Genomic DNA, 24,617 nt, shown 5'->3' on the forward strand with positions numbered 1-24,617 from the left:
AAAAAAAGCAATTAATGGTAGACTTGCTCTTTAAACTTCGTCTAATCAGGGGTGGGTCTTACATGTTTATGTATTTCTACAAGGCTGGAGCCAAAATAGTGAATCCTTTGGGAAATATGTTGTGCTATCATGATCTGTATCCATTCCTGGTTAAGAGTGTAAAAAAAAATCCAACTGAAAATTAATTTGCCTTAAAGGTTTTTACAGAAGCTACAGTTGTTTTAAGCGGGGGAGGGTCTTCCGCCTTTCTATAATTCCATTAGAGGGAAAGTGGAATGATGAAGCCATTTTGTTTAATCTAAACAGCAAGTTTTGTTCCCAAGCATGGTACAGACAACACCAGAATAATATAAATTACTAGTGGATTTGCTCTTTAAGCCATCTATCTAGTTCTAAGTGGGGGAGGGTCTTCCAATTTTATAGACCTTTATGAGGATGGAAGCAAAATTACAACCCATTTATTAGATATTCTATAGACAGCATAAAGTAAGCTCTGAATGCATTTCTAGTAAAGAGCATGCAAATTTAAAAGGCAATTAATGGTGGACATTCATGCTATTTAGCTCTAAGCGGGGGAGGGACTTCTACCTTTAGATTCCTATGAGGGAGAATGCAGACTGATGATCCTCAATAGGAACTCTTATGATAGCCATACAACCACTTCTTGTAACGAGCATGCCACATTAAAGAGCTATTAATGGTGCACTTTTCCTTTAAGCTACCTATCTAGCTCTAAGCAGGGGTGGAACTTCCTCCTTTATGGATTTCTTTGAAGGGGAATGCAGAATGAGAACCCGTTTTATAGAAGCTATTTTGTTGTGGCCATACAGCAAATCTTCACCCACTCCTGATAAAGAGCATGCAATATTTCAATAGCAATAACTAATAGACGTTCCCGTTACGCTATCTAGCTCTAAGTGGGGGTGGGGTTTTCACCTTTATAGACTTCTACAAGGGAGAATGCAGAATGATAACCTTTATAAGAGTTATTTTGTGGCAACTATACTACAAATTGTGTCCACAACTGGAAGCAAGAATGCAGCAATCAAAAGCAGTTACTGATGGAAGTGCCCTCTAAGCCATCTAACTATCCATATAGAATCCACATACAATTATTTAGGCTCAGAAATGCTCTTCCTATAAAAAAAAAAAAAAATTTAGGGAGGGTCTTACCTCTTCCACAGTGTCCTTTCCAGTCTCTTCTTATCCATCTTTTTGCACAGCCCCCAATATTAGCACCCCTTTGCCCCCCAACGACCCCCGCACCCCTTAATCTACATTTTAATCCAGGTCTTCTCCCAGGTTCTCTTATTTTTCCATTCCTGAGACTGAGACAGCTCAGAGGCCTGCTCTGTCTGCCTGTGCTTTGTAACAGCTTCGAAGCCAATCCTCTATTGATCCCATCTCCATCCTAATACTAGCAATAAAAATCAATGGTGCAGCAGACAGTACAGAGCGTGCAACTGAGCGCAGGAGGCCGCCCCCCCGTCACAGGGACCCAGCAGGCGTCCTCCTGACACCAAAATGACAATGACAATTACCAGCTGAAAAACAAAAACTGGATAACTCATCTGCTGCAGCTAAAAAACAGGATAGGGCCCGAGATGTCTACACCGAGCCTTACAAAAATAGAGGACTGTGTCATCAACAGAATTAGAGACTCATTGATTTAACCTTTCCAAATAAAGGTCACATATCCCGAGAACAGAGCAACTGTCTCCATGAAAGCTAAACATAAGAAGAATACACCACACAGGTCCATAAAAAAGGGGACAAAAGTCCAGGGGACCTCAATTCTCCTTTGCTTAATATAGGAGTCCAAATAGGCCAAATAACCGTTTGAGTGTCGAAACACCTTAGATAGTTGTGGGCCTGAACTCTCTCTCTCCCGATTTGCCCATAGACGTGTTTTTAATGGGAAAAGAAAAGAGTCCGGTAAGTTATAGGGCCCACACCTCTGGCGGTGGCCTATCTACTGGGAGAACAAACAAAATATTGGCTAAATTTGGTCAAGTTCGAGCATCTACTAACAGTTTGATCAAAGGCATGGAAGGGACAGCTTCCTTCATTGACATATAACCCCCAAAGAACATTTTTTTGGCCTCTTGGATAATTTTTTGGTCTCAGACGTTGGCATTAATGAGCACTATCAGCAATCATATTCCAACCATGGTTGAGCGGTAGAGACTTAAGATGCCCATACACTTTAGGTAATGACTGGCTAAACACGACTTGGCCGTCTATTCATGTGTTTTCAATACATAGAGTGGGGAAAGCCAAAAACAAGGTCAAGAGGTCCCAACATATATTTGATAAAAGTCAAGATTTTGGCAAAACTCGCCAATATAAATAGTGGTCTTTACTCTAGTTTTCACCAACCATGATATAAGAAGATATATCCTACATGACAAAGGGGTCAAGATTGAGAAGGCCATGAACGAGAAGAGTTTATTTGAAGGGGGGTATTCCATACCTGTCATTGTCCATCAGTTCATCAGGAAAGCTGCCGGTGGACAATCGTTGCATGCCAAGTTCTTGGAGGTCATACTGTTGGTTGTTTTCAAAGTGTTGGATGATATTTCGGACATTCCCAGGTTTTACTGTGGAGGGAAGAATGACGTGAGTAACCAGATGCAATGCCAGTATAGTGCGTGACGACATCTTGTGTGGCCATTTTTGCAGGCGGAGTGGTCGCCACCTCACTCGGGAAGAGATATTATTAAGAAGGAGAAGAGCAGGAGCCACACAGAGACGACAGAGCACCTAGAAGTTGTACGAGAAGAGCAGATAGTATCTGGAGAGTAAGCTCATGTTAGTAAAGTTAGGTCAGATGCTGAAGAGACTACAACCCAGTTATGGTCAGTCCAAAAGGTGTGTCCCATGGGGCTTTGGATTTCTAAGTTGACCTGATGACCCAAGCACCCCAAAGATGACTAGCTATAAAAGCCAAAGAAGTACCAGCTAACCCTTTGATGATACAATTACATTTTTAAACAGGAACTAGAATTTAGTGGTCAGATCTCTATTTCTCGAAGACAGAGCCTAATATGCCCTTGCTTTCCCTCACAGGCTTGAAGTAACATGGTATAAGGAATTGGTCACATCAAACTTGTTGTTCAATCTGTTGTCATTATGTTATAGAGCAGGAGAAGATGAGCAGATTGATATATATTTTTGTAGGAAAATATTTAGTAGAAATAATAATTTAAACTGTTCATTCTGGGGTTTAGGACTGCCCACTGGACTCCTAAGACACCGCCACCTGGACTCTTAAGCCCAGAATGGGCAGAGGTCTAAGTGAAGAAATAGCTAGTTCTATTGAATCGATCCATAACAAGATGTATATCAATCTGCTCGGCTGCTCCTGCCGTATAATATTCTGCCAGAAAATTGGACAAAATATACGACTCGATGGTTTTTCTTTCAATGTTTGGAGCTACCTCTAAAAGAAGGTCACTGCACATGGCTACACTAAGCAAATAGTACTTAGTATGTAGTCAATCATTACATTAGAAGATGGGCCTCAACAGTTCATAAGATCATAATTAGATTGTAAGCTCTTCAGCGCAAACATCTACGACCCAGTTATAATATAGGAAAGCTAAGAAAGGAAGGCAGAAATGTAGAAGAAGCTTCAAATCCACACACAAGAAGGTTATATCTACACACGGGGATTAGTGGGAAATCGCTTTATTAGTCCTGAAGAAGAGGTGTCAGGGGAGGAAGACATCCATAAATTAAGTTTACCTTCACCGGGGGACAAGGGGACATGAAACGCTACAAAAGGAAAAAATGGTGGATTAAAATATATATATGAAAGAAATGAGCAGCACAGCGGAGAACACAGCAGCAAGCCTAAAAAGTGAGGGGGAGGGGGGGGGGTAAATCGGCAAAAATCGCATCCAGTCCTCACCGGGAACCAGCAGGGAAATCATTAGTGGTAAATTATTATAAATTAATATCATAAATATTAGGACAGGATAGAGGCGGGGTAAGTAGTCATAGAGGTCAGCCGGCCCATGAACAGCAGTATTGATGAAAACCTCCGGATGAACATGTCCTCCAACCAACCCACACACAACTATAGCCACTCATACCCTGTCCTCCCACCAACCCATACACAGCTATAACCACTCATACCCTGTCCTCCCACCAACCCATACACAGCTATAACCACTCATACCCTGTCCTCCCACCAACCCATACACAGCTATAACCACTCATACCCTGTCCTCCCACCAACCCATACACAGCTACAACCACTCATAATCTGTCCTCCCACCAACCCATACACAGCTATAACCACTCATACCCTGTCCTCCCACCAACCCACACACAGCTATAACCACTCATACCCTGTCCTCTGACCAACCCATACACAACTATAACCACTCATACCCTGTCCTCTGACCAACCCACACACACACCTATAACCACTCATACCCTGTCCTCCCACCAACCCACACACACCTAAAACCACTCATACCCTGTCCTCCCACCAACCCATACACAGCTATAACCACTCATACCCTGTCCTCCCACCAACCCATACACAGCTATAACCACTCATACCCTTGTCCTCCCACCAACCCATACACAGCTATAACCACTCATACCCTGTCCTCCCACCAACCCATACACAGCTATAACCACTCATACCCTGTCCTCTGACCAACCCATACACAACTATAACCACTCATACCCTGTCCTCTGACCAACCCACACACACACCTATAACCACTCATACCCTGTCCTCCCACCAACCCACACACACCTATAACCACTCATACCCTGTCCTCCCACCAACCCATACACAGCTATAACCACTCATACCCTGTCCTCCCACCAACCCACACACACCTATAACCACTCATACCCTGTCCTCTGACCAACCCATACACAACTATAACCACTCATACCCTGTCCTCCCACCAACCCACACACATCTATAGCCACTCATACCCATGTCCTCCCACCAACACATACACAACTAAAACCACTCATACCCTGTCCTCCCACCAACCCACACACAGCTATAACCACTCATACTCTGTCCTCCCACCAACCCACACACACCTATAACCACTCATACCCTGTCCTCCCAACAACCCATACACCACTATATCCACTCATACCCTGTCCTCCCACCAACCCATACATAACTATAACCACTCATACTCTGTCCTCCCACCAACCCATACATCACTATAACCACTCATACCCTGTCCTCTGACCAACACATACACAACTATAACCACTCATACCCTGCCCTCCCACCAACCCATACACAGCTATAACCACTCATACCCTTGTCCTCCCACCAACCCACACACACCTATAACCACTCATACCCTGTCCTCCCACCAACCCATACACAACTATAACCACTTATACCCTGTCCTCCCACCAACCCATACACAACTATAACCACTCATACCCTGTCCTCTGACCAACACATACACAGCTATAACCACCCATACCCTGTCCTCTGACCAACCCATACACAACTACAACCACTCATACCCTGTCCTCCCACCAACCCATACACAACTATAACCACTCATACCCTGTCCTCTGACCAACACATACACAGCTATAACCACCCATACCCTGTCCTCTGACCAACCCATACACAACTACAACCACTCATACCCTGTCCTCCCACCAACCCATACACAACTATAACCACTCATACCCTGTCCTCTGACCAACCCATACAAAACTACAACCACTCATACCCTGTCCTCCCACCAACCCATACACAACTATAACCACTCATACCCTGTTCTCTGACAATGCCATACACAACTATAACCACTCATACCTTGTCCTCCAAAAGCCCATACACAACTATAATGACTGGCATATCTGGACATTACCTATACTTATCCAGAATCTCCTGGTTCATAAACTCAGTGAAGACAGAAACACTGCCCTTATCTTGTGCTGTTTGTGAAAGATTATAACCCTTTGATGTTCGAAAGAAAGTTGAATAACGAAAATTATGGGCAATGTCATTGTGCCCACTAATAGTAGCCACCAACATCTACTGCCTGTGTAGGAGACTGGTAGTCCAAGTCCATGGTCTTCTAGTTTTTCCTTTTTGAATGCTCTTTAAAAGGGTCATATATGTATGATTGGTGCTTTAGATGTGGAGCAAGTTACCCCTGGGAGGGGTCTCAAGGGCTGGATCTCCACCAATCTACTGCTGATAACCTATCCTAAGTACAGACCATCATTTCCATCAATTATGAAGCCCTGAAGAGAACACCAGATGGTGGAAAATAATTCTGCCCTCCCCGGAAATGTCCCCTATGTTTCCATACTCACTGCTCTGAGAAGAACTTTTAGGTTTGCCGATGTATTTGAGAATTGGGTTCCGTTTCTTATCGTCTGCGGACTCGCGGTCCTTCTCCTTTTTTGCGTTGCTGTTCTGTGGAGGAATAATAGCAGAAGAGGTATAAAAAAAAAAAAAAACGATGAAACAAGAATCAAAACGACATTTCCTGAGGTAATCGAGATGTACTGTACGCGTGATCGAGATCTTCTACACAACAAGAACCTTTATCCACCACAAGGTCTTAAACTGGAGCTGGATCGATACCCTGACATGAGACCACCAACCAGAGGAGTCGTATCGGGCACTATGGAATATGTACAGCCCAAAAACCAGAGGAGAATACAGTGCAAATAGAACTTGGATCCCTAAATGTGATGTTCTCTGGGGCTGGATATACATCACATTCATTCCGACATCAGGAAGATTAGAATATAATAAGAATGATATCGATATCATTGACACCATCATCATCACCCACACCACCATCACCGACACCACCATCACCCACACCACCATCACCGACACCACCATCACCGACACCACCATCACCCACACCACCATCACCCACACCACCATCACCCACACCACCATCACCCACACCACCATCACCGACCCCACCATCACCCACACCACCATCACCGACACCACCATCACCCACACCACCATCACCGACCCCACCATCACCGACCCCACCATCACCGACCCCACCATCACCCACACCACCATCACCGACACCACCATCACCGACACCACCATCACCGACACCACCATCACCGACACCACCATCACCGACACCACCATCACCATCACCGACACCACCATTCACCGACACCACCATCACCCACACCACCATCACCCACACCACCATCACCCACACCACCATCACCCACACCACCATCACCCACACCACCAACACCCACACCACCATCACCCACACCACCATCACCCACACCACCATCACCCACACCACCATCACCCACACCACCATCACCCACACCACCATCACTGACCCCACCATCAAAAAGCATTTTCTAAATTATTAAAAACAGCAGCACTCCAAACAGCAAAGGAACGAGCAACAATGAGGGCGACAGCAGCAATGGCGGCAGTAGTAGTAGTAGTGGTGACGATAGCAGCAGTGACAACAAGGGTAGCAGTGGCACGACGGCCGCTGCAATAGCCACAATAGCAGGGGCAGCAGTAGTAAAAGTGAGGACAGTAGCAGCAGTAGTAATAGAAGGGGTAACTGTGGCAGCAATAGTTTTAGCAGCAACAATACAAGGGGCAGCAATAGTAGTAGAAGCAGTGACAACAGCAGCAGCAACAATAGCAGGGATGGCAGTTGTAGTAGCAGTGATGATGGTAGTAACAGTGACAACCGCAGGGGGAGCAGAAGTAGAAGTGACGATGGTGGCAGCAGTAGTAGTAGTAGCAGTGATGACAGCAGCAAGAGCGACAACAGCAGGGGGAGCAGAAGAAGAAGTGATGACAGCAGCGGGAGCAGAAGAAGAAGTGATGACAGCAGCAACAGCGACAACAGCAGGGGGAGCAGAAGAAGAAGTGATGACAGCAGCAACAGCGACAACAGCAGGGGGAGCAGAAGAAGAAGTGATGACAGCAGCAACAGCGAAAACAGCAGGGGGAGCAGAAGAAGAAGTGATGACAGCAGCAACAGCAACAACAGCAGGGGGAGCAGTAGAAGCACCGATGGTGGCAGCAATAGTAAAATTAACACTTGAAAGTACAGAAAATCCAAATTTACTCTGATTTTTAGAAATTCTGTACTGTGGTCCTTACTTTTTTAGTCTTGGGGAAGAAGGGCAGCCACTTGTCTTTGTCAGGAATGATCTGAGACTTCTCGGAGACGCTGGCAGGGCGAAATTCTCGGGAACTGATTCCAGCATGATTCATGTAGGTGCTTAGTGCAAAAGCCATAGGGGAGCTACGGAGAGATGGAGGTGCCAGGAATAACACATTATAGGCAGTAACAGCGCCCCCCTGATCTTCAGCAGCAGTCTGGTACTGCAGCTTAGTATTATTCAATGGCTGCACTGTAATAGCAGACGCCGCCTATAGACAGGAGCCCACTGATCTTCCACAGATCAATTCTGACTTATGTGACCCATTTACATCCAGACTACTCACCTTCTCTCTTCTTCATATTTTGACCTGACAAGATAAGATTATAATAAAATTAATTTACAGATATTTTAATTTGTCACATGACTAATTAACACCCAATGGCAACTCACAATTTAAAAATCTATAAAACGCAGTGAGCAACAGCGCACTATGTGGTGACAGAGGGTACTGCAGGCATCTTAATTTACAAAGATCACATTGGATTTATATTGACTATATTATTTGTCAGATCTATATGTTGTCAATCTATAAATGTAAAGTAAAATGAGACATGATTTGAGAAAGATAACAGTAGGAAAAACAGATTCCCACAGCAGCACAGAGTATTTTAGGATAGCAATGTACTCATAGTATGCAATGCAGTGATGTGCACTCATATTGGTGAGGACAGGGGGTGCACATTACAAGAAACTACTAAAATAACCAAGGACCAAACAATCTTCCAGAAAGCAACACTCACAGGATCTCCCCCAGCTGTGCGATCTGCTTAGCAGCCACCTGACGCTCCCTCAGAGGGTCAATTTCAAGGTCCAGCAGGTCATTTTCTCCATACAGGCTGCCCAGGCCCATAGTCCGCTTTGTCCTGAGGAAAAGAAGATGGCATTAAACCAAAGAAATAATGATCCTGCACTGATCCAGAGTTATATTCTGTATTATACTCCAGAGCTGCACTCACTATTCTGCAGGTGCAGTCACTGTGTACATACATTACATTACTGATCCTGAGTTACATCCTGTATTATACTCCAGAGCTGCACTCACTATTCTGCTGGTGCAGTCACTGTGTACATACATTACTGATTCTGAGTTACCTTCTGTATTATACTCCAGAGCTGCACTCACTATTCTGCTGCTGCAGTCACTGTGTACATACATTACATTACTGATCCTGAGTTACCTCATGTATTATACTCCAGAGCTGCACTCACTATTCTGCTGGTGCAGTCAATGCGTACATACATTACATTACTGATCCTGAGTTACATCCTGTATTATACTCCAGAGCTGCACTCACTATTCTGCTGGTGCAGTCACTGTGTACATACATTACATTACTTATCCTGTACTGATCCTGAGTTACATGCTGTATTATACTCCAGAGCTGCACTCACTATTCTGCTGGTGCAGTCACTGTGTACATACATTACATTACTGATCCTGAGTTACATCCTGTATTATACTCCAGAGCTGCACTCACTATTCTGCTGGTGCAGTCACTGTGTACATACATTACATTACTTATCCTGTACTGATCCTGAGTTACATGCTGTATTATACTCCAGATCTGCACTCACTATTCTGCTGGTGCAGTCACTGTGTACATACATTACATTACTGATCCTGAGTTACCTCCTGTATTATACTCCAGAGCTGCACTCACTGTTCTGCTGGTGCAGTCACTGTGTAAATACATTACATTACTGATCCTGAGTTACCTCCTGTATTATACTCCAGAGCTGCACTCACTATTCTGCTGGTGCAGTCACTGTGTACATACATTACATTACTGATCCTGAGTTACATCCTGTATTATACTCCAGAGCTGCACTCACTATTCTGCTGGTGCAGTCACTGTGTACATACATTACATTACTTATCCTGTACTGATCCTGAGTTACATGCTGTATTATACTCCAGAGCTGCACTCACTATTCTGCTGGTGCAGTCACTGTGTACATACATTACATTACTGATCCTGAGTTACATCCTGTATTATACTCCAGAGCTGCACTCACTGTTCTGCTGGTGCAGTCACTGTGTAAATACATTACATTACTGATCCTGTGTTACCTCCTGTATTATACTCCAGAGCTGCACTCACTATTCTGCTGGTGCAGTCACTGTGTACATACATTACATTACTGATCCTGAGTTACCTCCTATATTATTCTTCAGAGCTGCACTCACTATTCTGCTGGCTTTAGAGCTGAATTTCCTGTTTGTTCAGTTTCTGCAAAGCTTGGTTTAGTGATTTCCATTCCCAGAAGTGCAGTCTTTACACCGGCTAGGACACGGACCATTCGTGCGTTACCTGTAGTCTTGTATCTGCTCCTGTATTTCGGGTAACATGGCGTCCTGTGCCTCACTCAGTGCGGTCCTAACATCCTCTGAACCGCGTAAACAGGATTCTGCAAGGAGATAACACATACAAGAAGCTGCGGATCCCATACACAGGGTACAGAGGGCCCATACAGTCACAGATCTAAATGATTGACTGCAGCCACCACTAGAGGGAGCTCACTGCACACACTAAGCAATACAAGAGAAATCTATGTGATGACTGCTCCACCTAGTGGTCACCTGGGCGGTCGGGAGCCTCCCCTACATCTGGGTACCCCCATATAGGAGGTGTCATATTCAGTATATAGATCTATTATAATAATAATAATAATCAATCACTCACCTATTTCAGCTTGTAAGTGATCAGGAATTTTCACTCTCAGAGGCTGAAAAAAGAAGGGGGGGGAGGGGAAGGACGATTATGAGGGCAAGATCTCTGCAAAAATCATCCAATTATTAAAATTTGGTACATAAGTCATATATAAAGACTGAAATCAGTTAGACAGCAAAAGGAATATCCTTTTTTTATGGGATGCAATATGGCCGCACAGCACCAGGTGGCGATATAACTAACTTACCGCATTTTTATCCAAGAAGATGTTCCACACTTCCTTCCCTAAAGAGCAGGCGTCTCGAGCACTGAGCTGCTGGCACACTTCAGCACACAGATAAAACAGCTGGAAGTGGAAAACAGAGCAAGTAAAATTTACTGACGGACAAAAAGGGGTGCCATCATCAAGTGGATGAGATAAGAGGTCCCTCAGAAAAATTTAAAAAATGAAGTATTTAATATTTTATCATGTTTTCAAAATTTCTTGCACGGTATTGATACTTATTGTGGAGATGCAGATGGTACAAGGAAACCAGTACTGAAGGGGTTAAGGTTCCTTTCTATCCTGCAGTGATCTAACTGGTTGGTGCAACCTCAGCTGTAGCCACTCCCTTCTGCTTTAAATATCCACTTCTCACTCCTCCCTTTGCCGGCTATAGCTCATACCTATGCTGCCCACTTTGAAGGAGCCTGTCTCTGGAGAAGCTGAGGGGTTTACTTCTGTTGCAGCTGAGAAGTTTCCTGCTGGAGAAGCTGTGGAGTGATATTTGTTGTGTTTTTCCCCACCTGTTTGTCTTGAGCTTCCTCATGTTGTGTTATTGCAGTGTTAGGGTCTCGCTGGCCTTCAGGGTGAGTTCAGGGTCAGTGAGGACCTAGACACTTGACAACGCACTGGGGGAAGGACCCATTTAGGGACATTAGGGAGTGTTAGGAGTTGATCCAGCTCCTCTCTCCCTAGCACCAGGGCATTTCATTGTATTGTTTCCCAGGTTCTCCCTTTTGTGGTGTGTAGCCCGCACACCCGCCATGACGGAGCCTTGAAGCAGGCCCCAGGATAGGGCACAATTTACTGCTCTCGCCTGGTGCGCCCATCGTTACCAACAGCCTAACACAAAAAACTCACCAGAGGATTGGGATCCGCTTGTGAAAAGATGTATCTCAAAAACACCCCCATGTGGGCCGGCCGAGCCTTCAGCTTGTCCAGGTCTTGGAATAATCCATCACACTGCAGGGTGTAAAAAAACATGCAAATGAGGAATTATGTGAAAACCTCAATTTTTAAACATTTCCAGGAGGTTTAGCAAAGCGATGGCATAACAAAGTATAAAGAAAAAGTGCTCCAAAAGTGTGACTATGGGCGATTCAAGGAATTCCTAAAACATGTGTCAGATCCACTACATCAGGGGAAGCCCAATGTACAGTGTGGTGCTTAGGGGGAGAAGTGAGAAAGGGAGAGATGGTGGGAAGGAGAAGCAAGGACGACGACGAAAGAGACACAGGGGGGATGGGGGGAGGACGACGACGAAAGAGACACAGGGGGGACGGGGGGAGGACGACGACGAAAGAGACAGGGGGGACGAGGACAAAAGAGACACAGGGGGGATGGGGGGAGGACGACGACGAAAGAGACACAGGGGGGACGAGGACGACGACGAAAGAGACACAGGGGGGACAGGGGGAGGACGACGACGAAAGAGACACAGGGGGGACAGGGGGAGGACGACGACGAAAGAGACACAGGGGGGACGGGGGGAGGACGACGACGAAAGAGACAGGGGGGACGAGGACAAAAGAGACACAGGGGGGATGGGGGGAGGACGACGACGAAAGAGACACAGGGGGGACGAGGACGACGACGAAAGAGACACAGGGGGACGAGGACGACGACGAAAGAGACACAGGGGGACGAGGACGACGACGAAAGAGACACGGGGGACGAGGACGACGACGAAAGAGACACAGGGGGGACGAGGACGAAAGAGACACAGGGGGGATGGGGGAGGACGAGGACGAAAGAGACACAGGGGGGACGAGGACGACGACGAAAGAGACACAGGGGGGACGAGGACGACGACAAAAGAGACACGGGGGACGAGGACGAAAGAGACACAGGGGGGATGGGGGGAGGACGACGACAAAAGAGACAGGGGGGACGAGGACGACGACGAAAGAGACACAGGGGGGACGAGGACGACGACGAAAGAGACACAGGGGGGACGAGGACGACGACGAAAGACACTGGGGGGACGAGGACGACGACGAAAGAGACACGGGGGACGAGGACGACGACAAAAGAGACACAGGGGGGACGAGGACGAGGACAACGACGAAAGACACAGGGGGGATGGGGGGAGGACGACGACGAAAGGGAGACAGGGGGACGAGGACAACGACGAAAGAGACAGGGGGGACGAGGACGACGACGAAAGACACGGGGGGATGAGGACGACGACGAAAGAGACACAGGGGGGACGAGGACGACGACGAAAGACATGGGGGATGAGGACGACGACGAAAGAGACACAGGGGGGACGAGGACGACGACAAAAGAGACACAGGGGGGACGAGGACGACGAAAGAGACACAGGGGGGACGAGGACGATGACGAAAGAGACACAGGGGGGACGAGGACGACGACAAAAGAGACACAGGGGGGACGAGGACGAAAGAGACACAGGGGGGATGGGTGGAGGACGACGACGAAAGAGACAGGGGGGACGAGGACGATGACGAAAGAGACACAGGGGGGACGAGGACGACGACAAAAGAGACACAGGGGGGACGAGGACGAAAGAGACACAGGGGGGATGGGGGGAGGATGACGACGAAAGAGACACAGGGGGGACGAGGACGACGACGAAAGAGACACAGGGGGGACGAGGACGACGACGAAAGACACAAGGGGGACGAGGACGACGACGAAAGAGACACGGGGGACGAGGACGACGACAAAAGAGACACAGGGGGGACGAGGACGACGAAAGAGACACAGGGGGGATGGGGGGAGGACGACGACGAAAGGGAGACGAGGACGACGACGAAAGAGACACAGGGGGGACGAGGACGACGACGAAAGAGACACAGGGGGGACGAGGACGAGGACAACGACAAAAGAGACACAGGGGGGACGAGGACGAGGACAACGACAAAAGAGACACGGGGGATGGGGGGAGGACGACGACGAAAGAGACACAGGGGGGACGAGGACGAGGACGACGACAAAAGAGACACAGGGGGGACGAGGACGAAAGACACAGGGGGGATGGGGGGAGGACGACGACGAAAGAGACACAGGGGGGACGAGGACGACGACGAAAGAGACACAGGGGGGACGAGGACGACGACGAAAGAAACACAGGGGGACGAGGACGACGACGAAAGAGACACAGGGGGGACGAGGACGACGACGAAAGAGACACGGGGGACGAGGACGACGACGAAAGACACAAGGGGGATGAGGACGACGACGAAAGAGACACAGGGGGGACGAGGACGACGACAAAAGAGACACAGGGGGGACGAGGACGAGGACAACGACAAAAGAGACACAGGGGGGACGAGGACGACGAAAGAGACACAGGGGGGATGGGGGGAGGACGACGACGAAAGGGAGACGAGGACGACGACGAAAGAGACACAGGGGGGACGAGGACGACGACGAAAGAGACACAGGGGGGACGAGGACGACGACGAAAGAGACACAGGGGGAATGGGGGGAGGACGACGACGAAAGAGACACAGGGGGGACGAGGACGACGACGAAAGACAGGGGGACGAGGACGACGACGAAAGAGACACGGGGGATGAGGACGACGACGAAAGAGACACGGGGGGGACGAGGACGACGACGAAAGAGACACAGGGGGGGCGAGGACGACGACGAAAGAGATACAGGGGGGGACGAGGACGAGGACGAAAGAGACACAGGGGGGACGAGGACGACGACAAGAGACACGGGGGACGAGGACAAAAGAGACACAGGGGGGATGGGGGGAGGACGACGAGAAAAGAGACACAGGGGGGACGAGGACGACGACGACGAAAGAGACACAGGGGGGACGAGGACGACGACGAAAGACAGGGGGACGAGGACGACGACGAAAGAGACACGGGGGACGAGGACGACGACAAAAGAGACACAGGGGGGACGAGGACGACGACGAAAGAGACAGGGGGATGAGGACGACGACGAAAGAGACACAGGGGGGATGGGGGGAGGACGACGACGAAAGGGAGACAGGGGGACGAGGACGACGACGAAAGAGACACAGGGGGGACGAGGACGACGACGAAAGAGACACAGGGGGGACGAGGACGACGACGAAAGAGACACAGGGGGGACGAGGACGAGGACGACGAAAGAGACACAGGGGGACAAGGACGACGACGACGAAAGAGACACAGGGGGGACGAGGACGACGACGAAAGAGACATGGGGGGACGAGGACGACGATGAAAGACACAGGGGGGACGAGGACGAGCAGGAGGACGAGCAGGAGGACAAGGAGGAGGACGAGGAGGAGGACGAGGAGGAGGACGAGGAGGAGGACGAGGAGGAGGACGAGGAGGAGGAGGAAAGAGACATGGGAGCGTGAACACTGGGGTGAGGACTGAACACAGAGTGACAACGTGGAGAATAAGGTCTGTGTGTTACCTCAGAGATGTCATAGTCATGGTCATACTCCTCTTCTCCTATGATTGTGGATCGGGCACTGTCCACCTGTATAATCCATATACATATCTCACATACACATTTCTGATAATATATAAGTGGATAGAAGTATAGGTAAGGCTCCTGTACCTGTTCCTGAATCAATGCGGAGTCAGAGCCCTGCCGTCGGTGCTGGAAGAGTTTCGCAGAGATGACCGGAGAGGTATGAGAGCTGTCTAACCCAAAGTCGGACAAGATGGAGTTCCTGTTTATGGAATACTGAAAAAAAAAAATTACTTGCAGTCCCAAAGAGCTGAGCAGGAACTAACATGGAGGGAAAGTTTCATGGTTTGCCTGAGCCAATGCATATATCCAACCTATCTACTTAATGGCATAACAGAATATGATTATGAAGTCTGACCTGTTCGAGAGATCTGGACCTCTAGATCCATTTGGGGTTTTTATTAATGCACACACATCTTACTATCCTGCAGGAATATGCAATAATCAGCATAAAAATGTAAATCATGTGACTGCAGAAGTGTCAGAAAATCTGAAGCTGCTCCGCGGGGGCGTGGTCTGAGTTCATTTTCAACCAGTAGGAATAATAACTATTTATTTGGTCCAATTGATACAGAACACCCCTATATGGAGCTATATTTTGGGATATTGGTAAGATTACAGGCTAACAGATCTTTACATAATTTTTCCTGTCCAATCACAGCAGCCGATTTGGATCGGTGAATGATACAGAACTATGACCCACCCACGAGGTTCTCCTTGAACAGCTTACCTCACTAATTGACGGGATCCTTTCAGTGCCTGAATCTAGGCCGCTGTCACAGTCTTGGGAATCCATAGACAGACGGCCTATAAAACAAAGAGGTCCAACTTATCTGAGCTTCTGGAGGGCCATATTAAAAGGTATTTTAATATATATAATTTAATTTAAAGGGGTGCACATTATTATACAAGATGGCAAAGTATACTACAAGCACTTCAGGAATGGCTGATTTTCATAATATATTATAATATATATATATATATTATAATATATTATAATATATATATATATATATATATATATATATATATATATATATATATATATATAATATATCCCACCCTCACCACTTCCCCTGCACACAATTACTCTATTCATTGGGGCAAACAATTGGAGACTTTATAGAAACTTACCTTCTAATACTTTATAGCCTACGGAGCTGCAGTCGCTGTATGAACGCAGAATATCCTGGAAAAAAATATCTTTAAGTCAATCACTTGGCACATCCTCTAATTGGCTGATTAAGACTGCTTCAAAAGTGACAGCACCATACATCCTGCAGTGGCCATATGCGGTACTGCAAGCTTTCGCCTACATACCGTAGGTGAATGGAAGCTTGCAGTATCATTCATGACCACTACAGGACATCTGAGCTTTGTAGGGACACCATGAAGCAGAGATGTTCTGCCACAAGCAGAAAACTAGAAATTAAGAACACAGACTAGGGAAGTCATGAAAAAGCCTTGGACTTCAGTAGGGCACCAGCTTCTTAGTCCATTATGGGATTATACTTACTGCGGGTCCAGCTGTCTCCTGTCGTATCTTAAGTTGCAGTTGATGAACCCTCCTTCTGGCTCCCTCTATCTGCTCCTGTAGACTGGGGTTTGGGGTTCGGTTATAAACTTCACAAAGGGCCTATAAATAACAGAGAACAAGTCTCCAAAGCTTTACTATTACCACCCTATAGTGGAAGGGTTTCAACATCGTACATCCAATCCAAATAAGTAGTCTAGTCTGGACCCCCTCCAATCATAAATGACTAGTCCCAATGAACTTCACCTAGACATTGTAATAAATCAATACTAGTTCCAACTTAAGAGGTCCCACCACCAGAAGATCCAGCCACCACAAACTAATGAGGCCCACTGCTCGGGTCTATTACTTTTTTGGGTTACTTCATACACAAATTCAGCCCTCTTAGGAACAATTGTTCCTGAGGAGCCCAAAGACACCATTTAACTACACAACCAGTCTACTAGAACACAGATGCAGTGATTGGCATCATAAGGTTGCAGAGATGGGTAAAACCTACATACCTCAAAAGGCAGTCCTGACCATCATGGCCTTTCACTGACATAATGAGGTTCCTGAAATGGGTCAAAGCGCCAGACCTTGTTAAAAGCAGTCCTGGCTCCTCTTTAGCATAGAAGGTTTCCAAGATGGGTTAAAGCTACCAAGCTTACGAAAGCAGTCCTGACCATCATGGCCACTCATTGAAAAAAGTGAGATTCTCAAGATGGTTCAAAGCTGCGAACCTTGCAAAAGCAATCCTGACCATCACGGCTAGTCATAAGCATAGTGAGGTCTTGAGATGGGTCAAAGCTAACAATCTTGCAAAAGCACTCCTGACCATCTGGGCCACTAATTGGCATAGTTAAGTTCCAAAATTAAGTCAAAGCTACTAACCTCATGAAAGCAATCCTGAACATCATGGCCACTTACTGGCATAATAAGGGCATCAAAAAGGGTCAAAGCTACTATTCTTGTGGAAGCAGTCTTGACCATCATGGCCACTCACTGGCATAGTGAAGTTCAAAAAACTGGGTCAAAGCTACCAACCTTGTGAAAACAATGCTAACTATTACGGACATTCACAGGCACTGTGAGATTCCAGAGATCGGTCAAAGCTACCAACATCATGAAAGCATGGCCATTTATTGGAACAAGGTTCCCAATAGGAGTCAAAAATACCAAACTTGTGGAAGCAATCCTGACAGTCATGGCCAGTCACAAGCATAAGGGCTCCAAGAAGGGTCAAAGCTAACAACCTTGTGGAAGCAGTCCTGACCTTCTGGGCAACTTATTGGAAAACTACGGTTTCCCAGATTGATCAACGCCATCAACCTCATAAAAGCAATCCTGACCATCAAAACCATAAGACTGGCATAATAAGTGTTCCAAGAGAGGTCAAAAGGTGCCAACTTCATGAAGACAGTCCTGGCAATCTGCACCACTCATGGACTATTAGTTTGTGTACCAAAGGTTCAAGCATGAATGGTTGAGAGTTTGTTTGGTTCTGATTTTCCTCCTGGCTATTTTTGAGTAAATTTGGTCTGACACACTATCCATTCAAATGCCTCCACGCCCAAGTAACAAAAAGTGGAATTGCCCTCTAAATAGCTGCCCACTGGCCCTGACCTGGAGATCCGTCTCTTCTTGCTTCAGCATTTTGTGTAGGATCTGGGTTGCGTGCTTCTGAACCTCAGGATCCTAAAAACATCAAAAGAGGAAAAAAACCTGTACCCTTTACCAGGATTTTTAATTTTTTTATCAAATTTTTGAATTTTGCTTTTTAAAATAAGACTTTTCCCAAATGTCCTACACAGTCATTACCTGTAGCGGTTTAGGTCCTGTGATGCGCTGGGGAGGTGGCAAAGGAGGAGGAGGGGGCACCGGCGAAGACAGATTCCTGGGGGAGGCTGAATAGCTTAGATCATGTCCGGACATTGTTGAGGAAGGCGGAGGAGAACCAAGAAGGGTGAGCGCAACGTATGTTCCAGCTGGACCAAAGTTGGGTAGACGAAGGTCAATCGTTACACAATTATGCGATATCTTCCAGCCAAAATCAGAGCAAGAAGGGGATTGCCCAAGGAACCGATAACAGAAACAGCGCCACTCCTATCCACAGGCTGTGTCTGGTACTGCAAGTCAGATCCACTAAAGTGTATAGGGCTGAGATGCAATACCACACGGAACCTGTGACAAAGAGTGGCGCTATTTTTCAAGAACATACTATATTTTTTTTTTTTAATTTTGGACAATCCCTTCAAAATAAATCCAGATCTTGAATAGGGTTTGTAGATAATACTTACACTTGATGAGCTTCACCACATCGATGTGAGAGCTGTTGGCAACCAACGTGCCGTTAACCTGGAGAGAAACGACTAATAAAATTCTCCGACATTCTCACATGTGAGCTTAGATACATCGGGTTAGATACATTGGCTGAGTGTATATACTTCCTAAACTGACCTTCACAATACGATCTCCCTCCTGTACCCCTGCCCGCATGGCGGCACCGCCTGAATAAGAAAAAATAAAGCAGAGAGAGAGCTGAGATAATAAGCAACAGGATAGACGAGTCTACATTATAGAATAATACAAACCAACAACATATACGCTATATATTATATATCATAAAGCAGATATAAAAAGCTCCATATGGCAGGATTACTCGCCTGGGCGCACGGACTGGACAAGGACGATTCTGTCCCCGCTGACTGTGAAGCCAAATCCATTCTGATCCCTCTGTACAACCACACAGCGCTGGACCAAACCTACAGGAAGATCAACAGAAAACAAATCAACTCACAGAACCCCGAACTACTGGAGGTGACAGTTGGTTCTTATAAAGTTCAATGGAACTTGCAGTAGAAAGTCTGTCTCCGCCTCCAGCTCCTCCCCCCGTAGAACGTTAAAAAGCACCAACTGCCACATCCTGCCTGAGCAATGGGAAAATCTATCTTCACCAACTTCACATTTTACCCATTAATTGTGAAAGCTTGTAACGCTTGCGGTCAGTGCTAGAGCAGTGGACCCACTGGACCACAGGGAGTACCTGGGTTTACCTATTAGTAGAAGGGGCTTAACTAAGTACCTACCGCAAAGGCGGGTGCCAGATATCCCTCCCAGGGCATTGACCGGGATTGATTGTGACAGCTGACCCCCAGGACAGGAGATGGACTCCTCAGTATACAGACACAGGTGCAGGCGGGCACAGGTGTGATGACTGAAGCAGACAGGAAGATGGGCACGGACAGATGTGGTGGGCACGGCAAAGACATAGGTATAGGAAGGCAAGTACAGGTGATGGACACAGGAATAAAAAGGGACAAAAGCCAGAGACCTGATAATTAGCTATCAGACTGAAGATCGACTAACTAAAGTTACTGCTCAGGCACCTCCCCTAATAGGAAGGTGCCATAAATACATAGTGCCTCTCAGCCATAGCATTTCCTAGAAATAGCACACTGGCGTTTTAAGAGGAGGGATGATAAATGCATACTAGGCATGTTCACGGGGAGCCTGTGCAGCGTGTACATGACCCGGGGGGAGAAGAAGGCAGAGGAGCACATGGGCAGCCATGAAATTGTGGGAGAGGACACAACCCAGAGGCAGCTGGTGAGGAAGTCTGCATCCCTGCAGGGACACCGGCACTACAAAGCTCAGACCAGAATGAAAAAGAAGCAGATATTTCCTATAAAAGAGTGTATGTATGTATGTATGTATGTATGTATGTATGTATGTATGTATGTATGTATGTATGTATGTATGTATGTATGTATGTATGAATGAATGAATGAATGAATGAATGAATGAATGAATGAATGAATGAATGAATGAATGAATGAATGAATGAATGAATGAATGAATATATATATATATATATATATATATATATATACACACACACATACATATACATATACATATATATATATACATATACATACACACAAATATACACATGAGACATGAGGTGTATAAAATCCTAATATAGCCAGGAGCTTTGATTTTCAAATCATGACCACACGGGGGAGCCACAGTCCACCCTTCGCAGTGGAAGGGTTATAATTAAGGTCACATGAACGAGTCGCTGCCAAGCTCCTGAGAGATTGTTGGCTTGTTGGCGGGGACTATAGATTAGATAATGGCAGGAGCGGTGATAACATAACAGGTTAAACAACCGGTGGATTAGCTATGCAGCAATTTGTATTACAAGCTAATTTAAAGGGTTATCCCATCTATAACCCCCCCCCCCCAAACAAAGTCCATTATACTCAGCCTCTGCTACATTCAACTTCTATAGGACGTCTGTACGCACACAAGCTCTGTACACAGCAGTCCCATAGACAATGAAAGCAGAGGAGGTCATTCTCAGGATTCTAAAACCTTGATCTCTGGATCGCTGGATGATAATCACTGGATAGGGGACAACTTTGTTTGTTTGGGGAGGGAGACACTTAAGATATAATACATTTTTTGTTGTCAGCTTTTGAAAAGTTATGAATATACTCCATAACCTGTTTCGGTTTCCCTGCTCAAAGTGCTGCTTTAGCTGCCTAGTTCATACACTTTTAGCCGCTGATTTTGACTGCTGATCTAAAAAAAATTTGAACTCCAATATTATTGTAAAACACTCCCCTGTGTGAAAGTGTTTGTAAATAGTATCAGAGTATGGATTCTACAGCTGAAGATCAAAACAGCTACTGAAAGCTCAGGGACTAAGCAGATAAAACAGCAACTAGGACACCTTTAAATGTGGGTGCTGGCTACAGAAACACTGCCCCATTACAGCCAGGATGAATTTTCTGATACAAATTCAGGACAGTCCCGATGAATTTGGAACAGTTGGCAACTCTATAAATCCCAATATCAGATATACCCAAAATATGACCCATATGAAGATGTTTAATTATGCGTCTTAAGCAGCAAGGGGGAAAGGTTTCATAGCTACCTGTTGACTCCCCGTAGTCTGGGGTTTGACGCTGGTGCCCGGGAGACCTTCGTTCTGATGCCCCGTCACTGACCGATGAAAGGCTGCTCAACCTGGAAGAAAAAGGGAAAATATGATCAGTATATAGGGTGACACCATAACACAATAGATACCAGATATAAAACCTGCCCATCCACAATTGTTACATGAAAATGGTCAATATAACCAGTTCATAATTAATTAGTTTATCAATATTAAAAAGGGTTTTGTTTTGTTATCCCAGAAGCAGAAATAGGTTACCCGCATATCCTCACTGTATGGGGTCTGGCTGTAAAAAAGCTGGCTGCAGCAGGAGCCTCCCCCCTTCCTTATTCCATTCAAGCATTCCTTTCTAGTTTTAGAAATTCATAGACTTGAAAATTGTTAGGGAATTACAGGTGTAGAAAAAGAGAATCAGGAAAAAGGTGTGAATAAGTATCCCCATAGAGTAGTAGTTAATACTTTTGCTGTTCCAGCAGTTCCACTATGATCCTCTCAACCTCAGCACTTTGTGTCTGGCTGTAAGACAACTAGCTGCAGTAGAAACTTCCACTCTTTCTTATTTTAGTCAAACCTTCATTTCTAGGTTTATAAATCCAGAGGCTTAAAATAGGAGAGGAAGCCATAGGTGTAAAGAAAACATTTTGATAATTGCCCACTAATAAGCATAATGTTGCTGCATAGTATAACAGATTGTCATTTTGTCCCAAAAGCTCAGCCATATCAACCCCCCACTCTCACTACCCTGTGTTTGTTTGGCTGGAAAAAAAAAATTGATGTAGAATGAGCCCCCCTTCTTTATTTAAACATTCCTTTCTTTGTGTAGAACTTCAGAGGTTGAAAAATAAGAGTAACATGGGCAGAAAAAAGAAAATCTGGAGAACGCATGTACTAATAAATAGAACCCTAACATTACTCCTTAGATTAGTTATACTGCTGTTCCAAAATCTCCACCAGGATCCTCTAAACCTCAGTGTTTTGCATCTGGCTGTAAGACAACTAGCTGCAGCAGGAGCCTCCCCCTTTCTTAATTAAGCTTGGTTTAGAAATGAAGGGTATGGAAAAAGGTAAGGAGTAACAGGTGTAGAAAAAAAGAGCATCAAGACAAGATGTAAAGTAACACCCTCATATTTCCCCATAGAGTAATACTCTATCCTGTTCCAAAAGCTCCACCATGCCGCCCTCACCCTCAGTGCTGTGTGTCTGGCTGTATGACAACTGGTTGTAGCAGATTTCCCTCTTTCTTAAACATTCTTTGCTAGGTTTAGAAATCAAGAGGCTGGAAAATGGTTAGGAAGTAACAGGTGTAGAGAAAGAATAAGAACAAATTGTATACTATTAAATAACACCTTAATTTACAATGCAGTTAAACAAGCTCCACCATGCCCTCTCCACATCAGTGCTTTCTGTCTAGCTGGCTGTAAGACAACTGATTGCAGCAGATTTCCCTCTTTCTTAAACATTCTTTACTACGTTCAGAAACCAAGAGGCTGAAAAATGGTTAGGAAGCAACAGGTGTAGAGAAAGAAGCAACCTCAGTTTTTTGTGTCTGGCTTTAAGAAAACTAGCTGCAGCAGGAGATTTCCCTCTTTCTTGAACATTATTTTCTAGATTTAAAAATCCAGAGACTGGAAAATGATTAGGAAGGAACAGGTGTAGAGAAAGAAAAGGGACAAAGTGTATAATATTAAATAACACCTTAATACACTACGCTGTTCCAGAAGCTTCACCATGCCCTCCTCAATTTCAGCAAAAGATTTCCCTCTTTCTTAAACATTATTTTCTAGGTTTAGAAATCAAGAGGGTGGAAAATAATTAGGTAGTATCAGGTGTAGAGAAAGCATAAGAACAGATTGTATACTATTAAATAACTCCTTAAGGCTATGTGCACACGGTGCGTTTTTCTCGGCGTTTTTGCGCGTTTTTCGGGTGCGTTTTTGGCCTCAAAACTGCATGACTTTGCTTCCCCAGCAAAGTCTATGAGTTTTCATTTTTGCTGTCCCCACACAGCGTTTTTTTTCAGCTGCGTTTTTGTGGTGACCACAAAAACGCAGCATGTCAATTATTCCCGCGTTTTTCACTGCGCTTTTCATCCATTGAGTTCAATGGGATGTTGAAAGACGCAATGAGAAACGCAAATAGCTGCGTTTTGGTGCGTTTCTAAGACCAAAAACGCAGCTATAAGCGCAGGAGGTGGGTAGTAAAGTGACGTGTACAGGAAGAGGATTCCTTCTGTCAGTAAACACAGAAGCGTGAATCCTCCCGGTACCGTCACCGCCGCGTCCATCTCCCGTCCTGTGCATGTATGCTGCCGTGCGGCGCCATGTACAGGCAGGAGGTGGAAGCGGCTGCGAAAACAAAAGTTAACAGTAGAATAAAAAAAAAAAAAAAAAGTTATACTCACCTGTCTGCAGACTCCCGGTGCCATGCCCGCTCCCAGCTCCTGTCACGGTATCGCCGCTCCGGCTGTGTGCAGACGGCCGGGAAACCTCCGATGGATGCAGGACCTGGCGATGGATCACCTGATGCAGTCACCTGACGCATCAGCTGATC

At 45.9% G+C, this 24,617-nt stretch overlaps 1 protein-coding gene across 5 annotated transcripts in view; it reads right to left on the reverse strand.

Moving 5' to 3' along the window:
* Positions 1–24,617, reverse strand: part of ARHGEF11 (Rho guanine nucleotide exchange factor 11) — a 124,243-nt gene that overhangs the window by 22,203 nt on the left and 77,423 nt on the right. For 4 of the 5 annotated variants that reach the window (XM_075330529.1, XM_075330527.1, XM_075330530.1 and 1 more), the window contains 21 exons: positions 22,047–22,138; positions 19,768–19,866; positions 19,562–19,611; positions 19,402–19,459; positions 18,923–19,089; positions 18,728–18,799; positions 17,105–17,224; positions 16,723–16,777; positions 16,319–16,395; positions 15,676–15,804; positions 15,529–15,594; positions 11,998–12,099; positions 11,122–11,220; positions 10,887–10,929; positions 10,515–10,611; positions 8,943–9,065; positions 8,486–8,509; positions 8,138–8,282; positions 6,331–6,433; positions 3,748–3,777; positions 2,474–2,600 (listed from right to left, as the gene is read on the reverse strand). In XM_075330529.1, the coding sequence (XP_075186644.1) occupies positions 2,474–2,600; positions 3,748–3,777; positions 6,331–6,433; positions 8,138–8,282; positions 8,486–8,509; positions 8,943–9,065; positions 10,515–10,611; positions 10,887–10,929; positions 11,122–11,220; positions 11,998–12,099; positions 15,529–15,594; positions 15,676–15,804; positions 16,319–16,395; positions 16,723–16,777; positions 17,105–17,224; positions 18,728–18,799; positions 18,923–19,089; positions 19,402–19,459; positions 19,562–19,611; positions 19,768–19,866; positions 22,047–22,138 (1,878 nt within the window). The remainder of the gene's footprint in view (positions 1–2,473; positions 2,601–3,747; positions 3,778–6,330; positions 6,434–8,137; positions 8,283–8,485; positions 8,510–8,942; positions 9,066–10,514; positions 10,612–10,886; positions 10,930–11,121; positions 11,221–11,997; positions 12,100–15,528; positions 15,595–15,675; positions 15,805–16,318; positions 16,396–16,722; positions 16,778–17,104; positions 17,225–18,727; positions 18,800–18,922; positions 19,090–19,401; positions 19,460–19,561; positions 19,612–19,767; positions 19,867–22,046; positions 22,139–24,617) is intronic. The other variant, XM_075330528.1, reaches the window with a different exon arrangement.

Source organism: Anomaloglossus baeobatrachus, chromosome 12 (assembly GCF_048569485.1).
Source record: "Anomaloglossus baeobatrachus isolate aAnoBae1 chromosome 12, aAnoBae1.hap1, whole genome shotgun sequence".
Classification (NCBI taxonomy): domain Eukaryota; kingdom Metazoa; phylum Chordata; class Amphibia; order Anura; family Aromobatidae; genus Anomaloglossus; species Anomaloglossus baeobatrachus.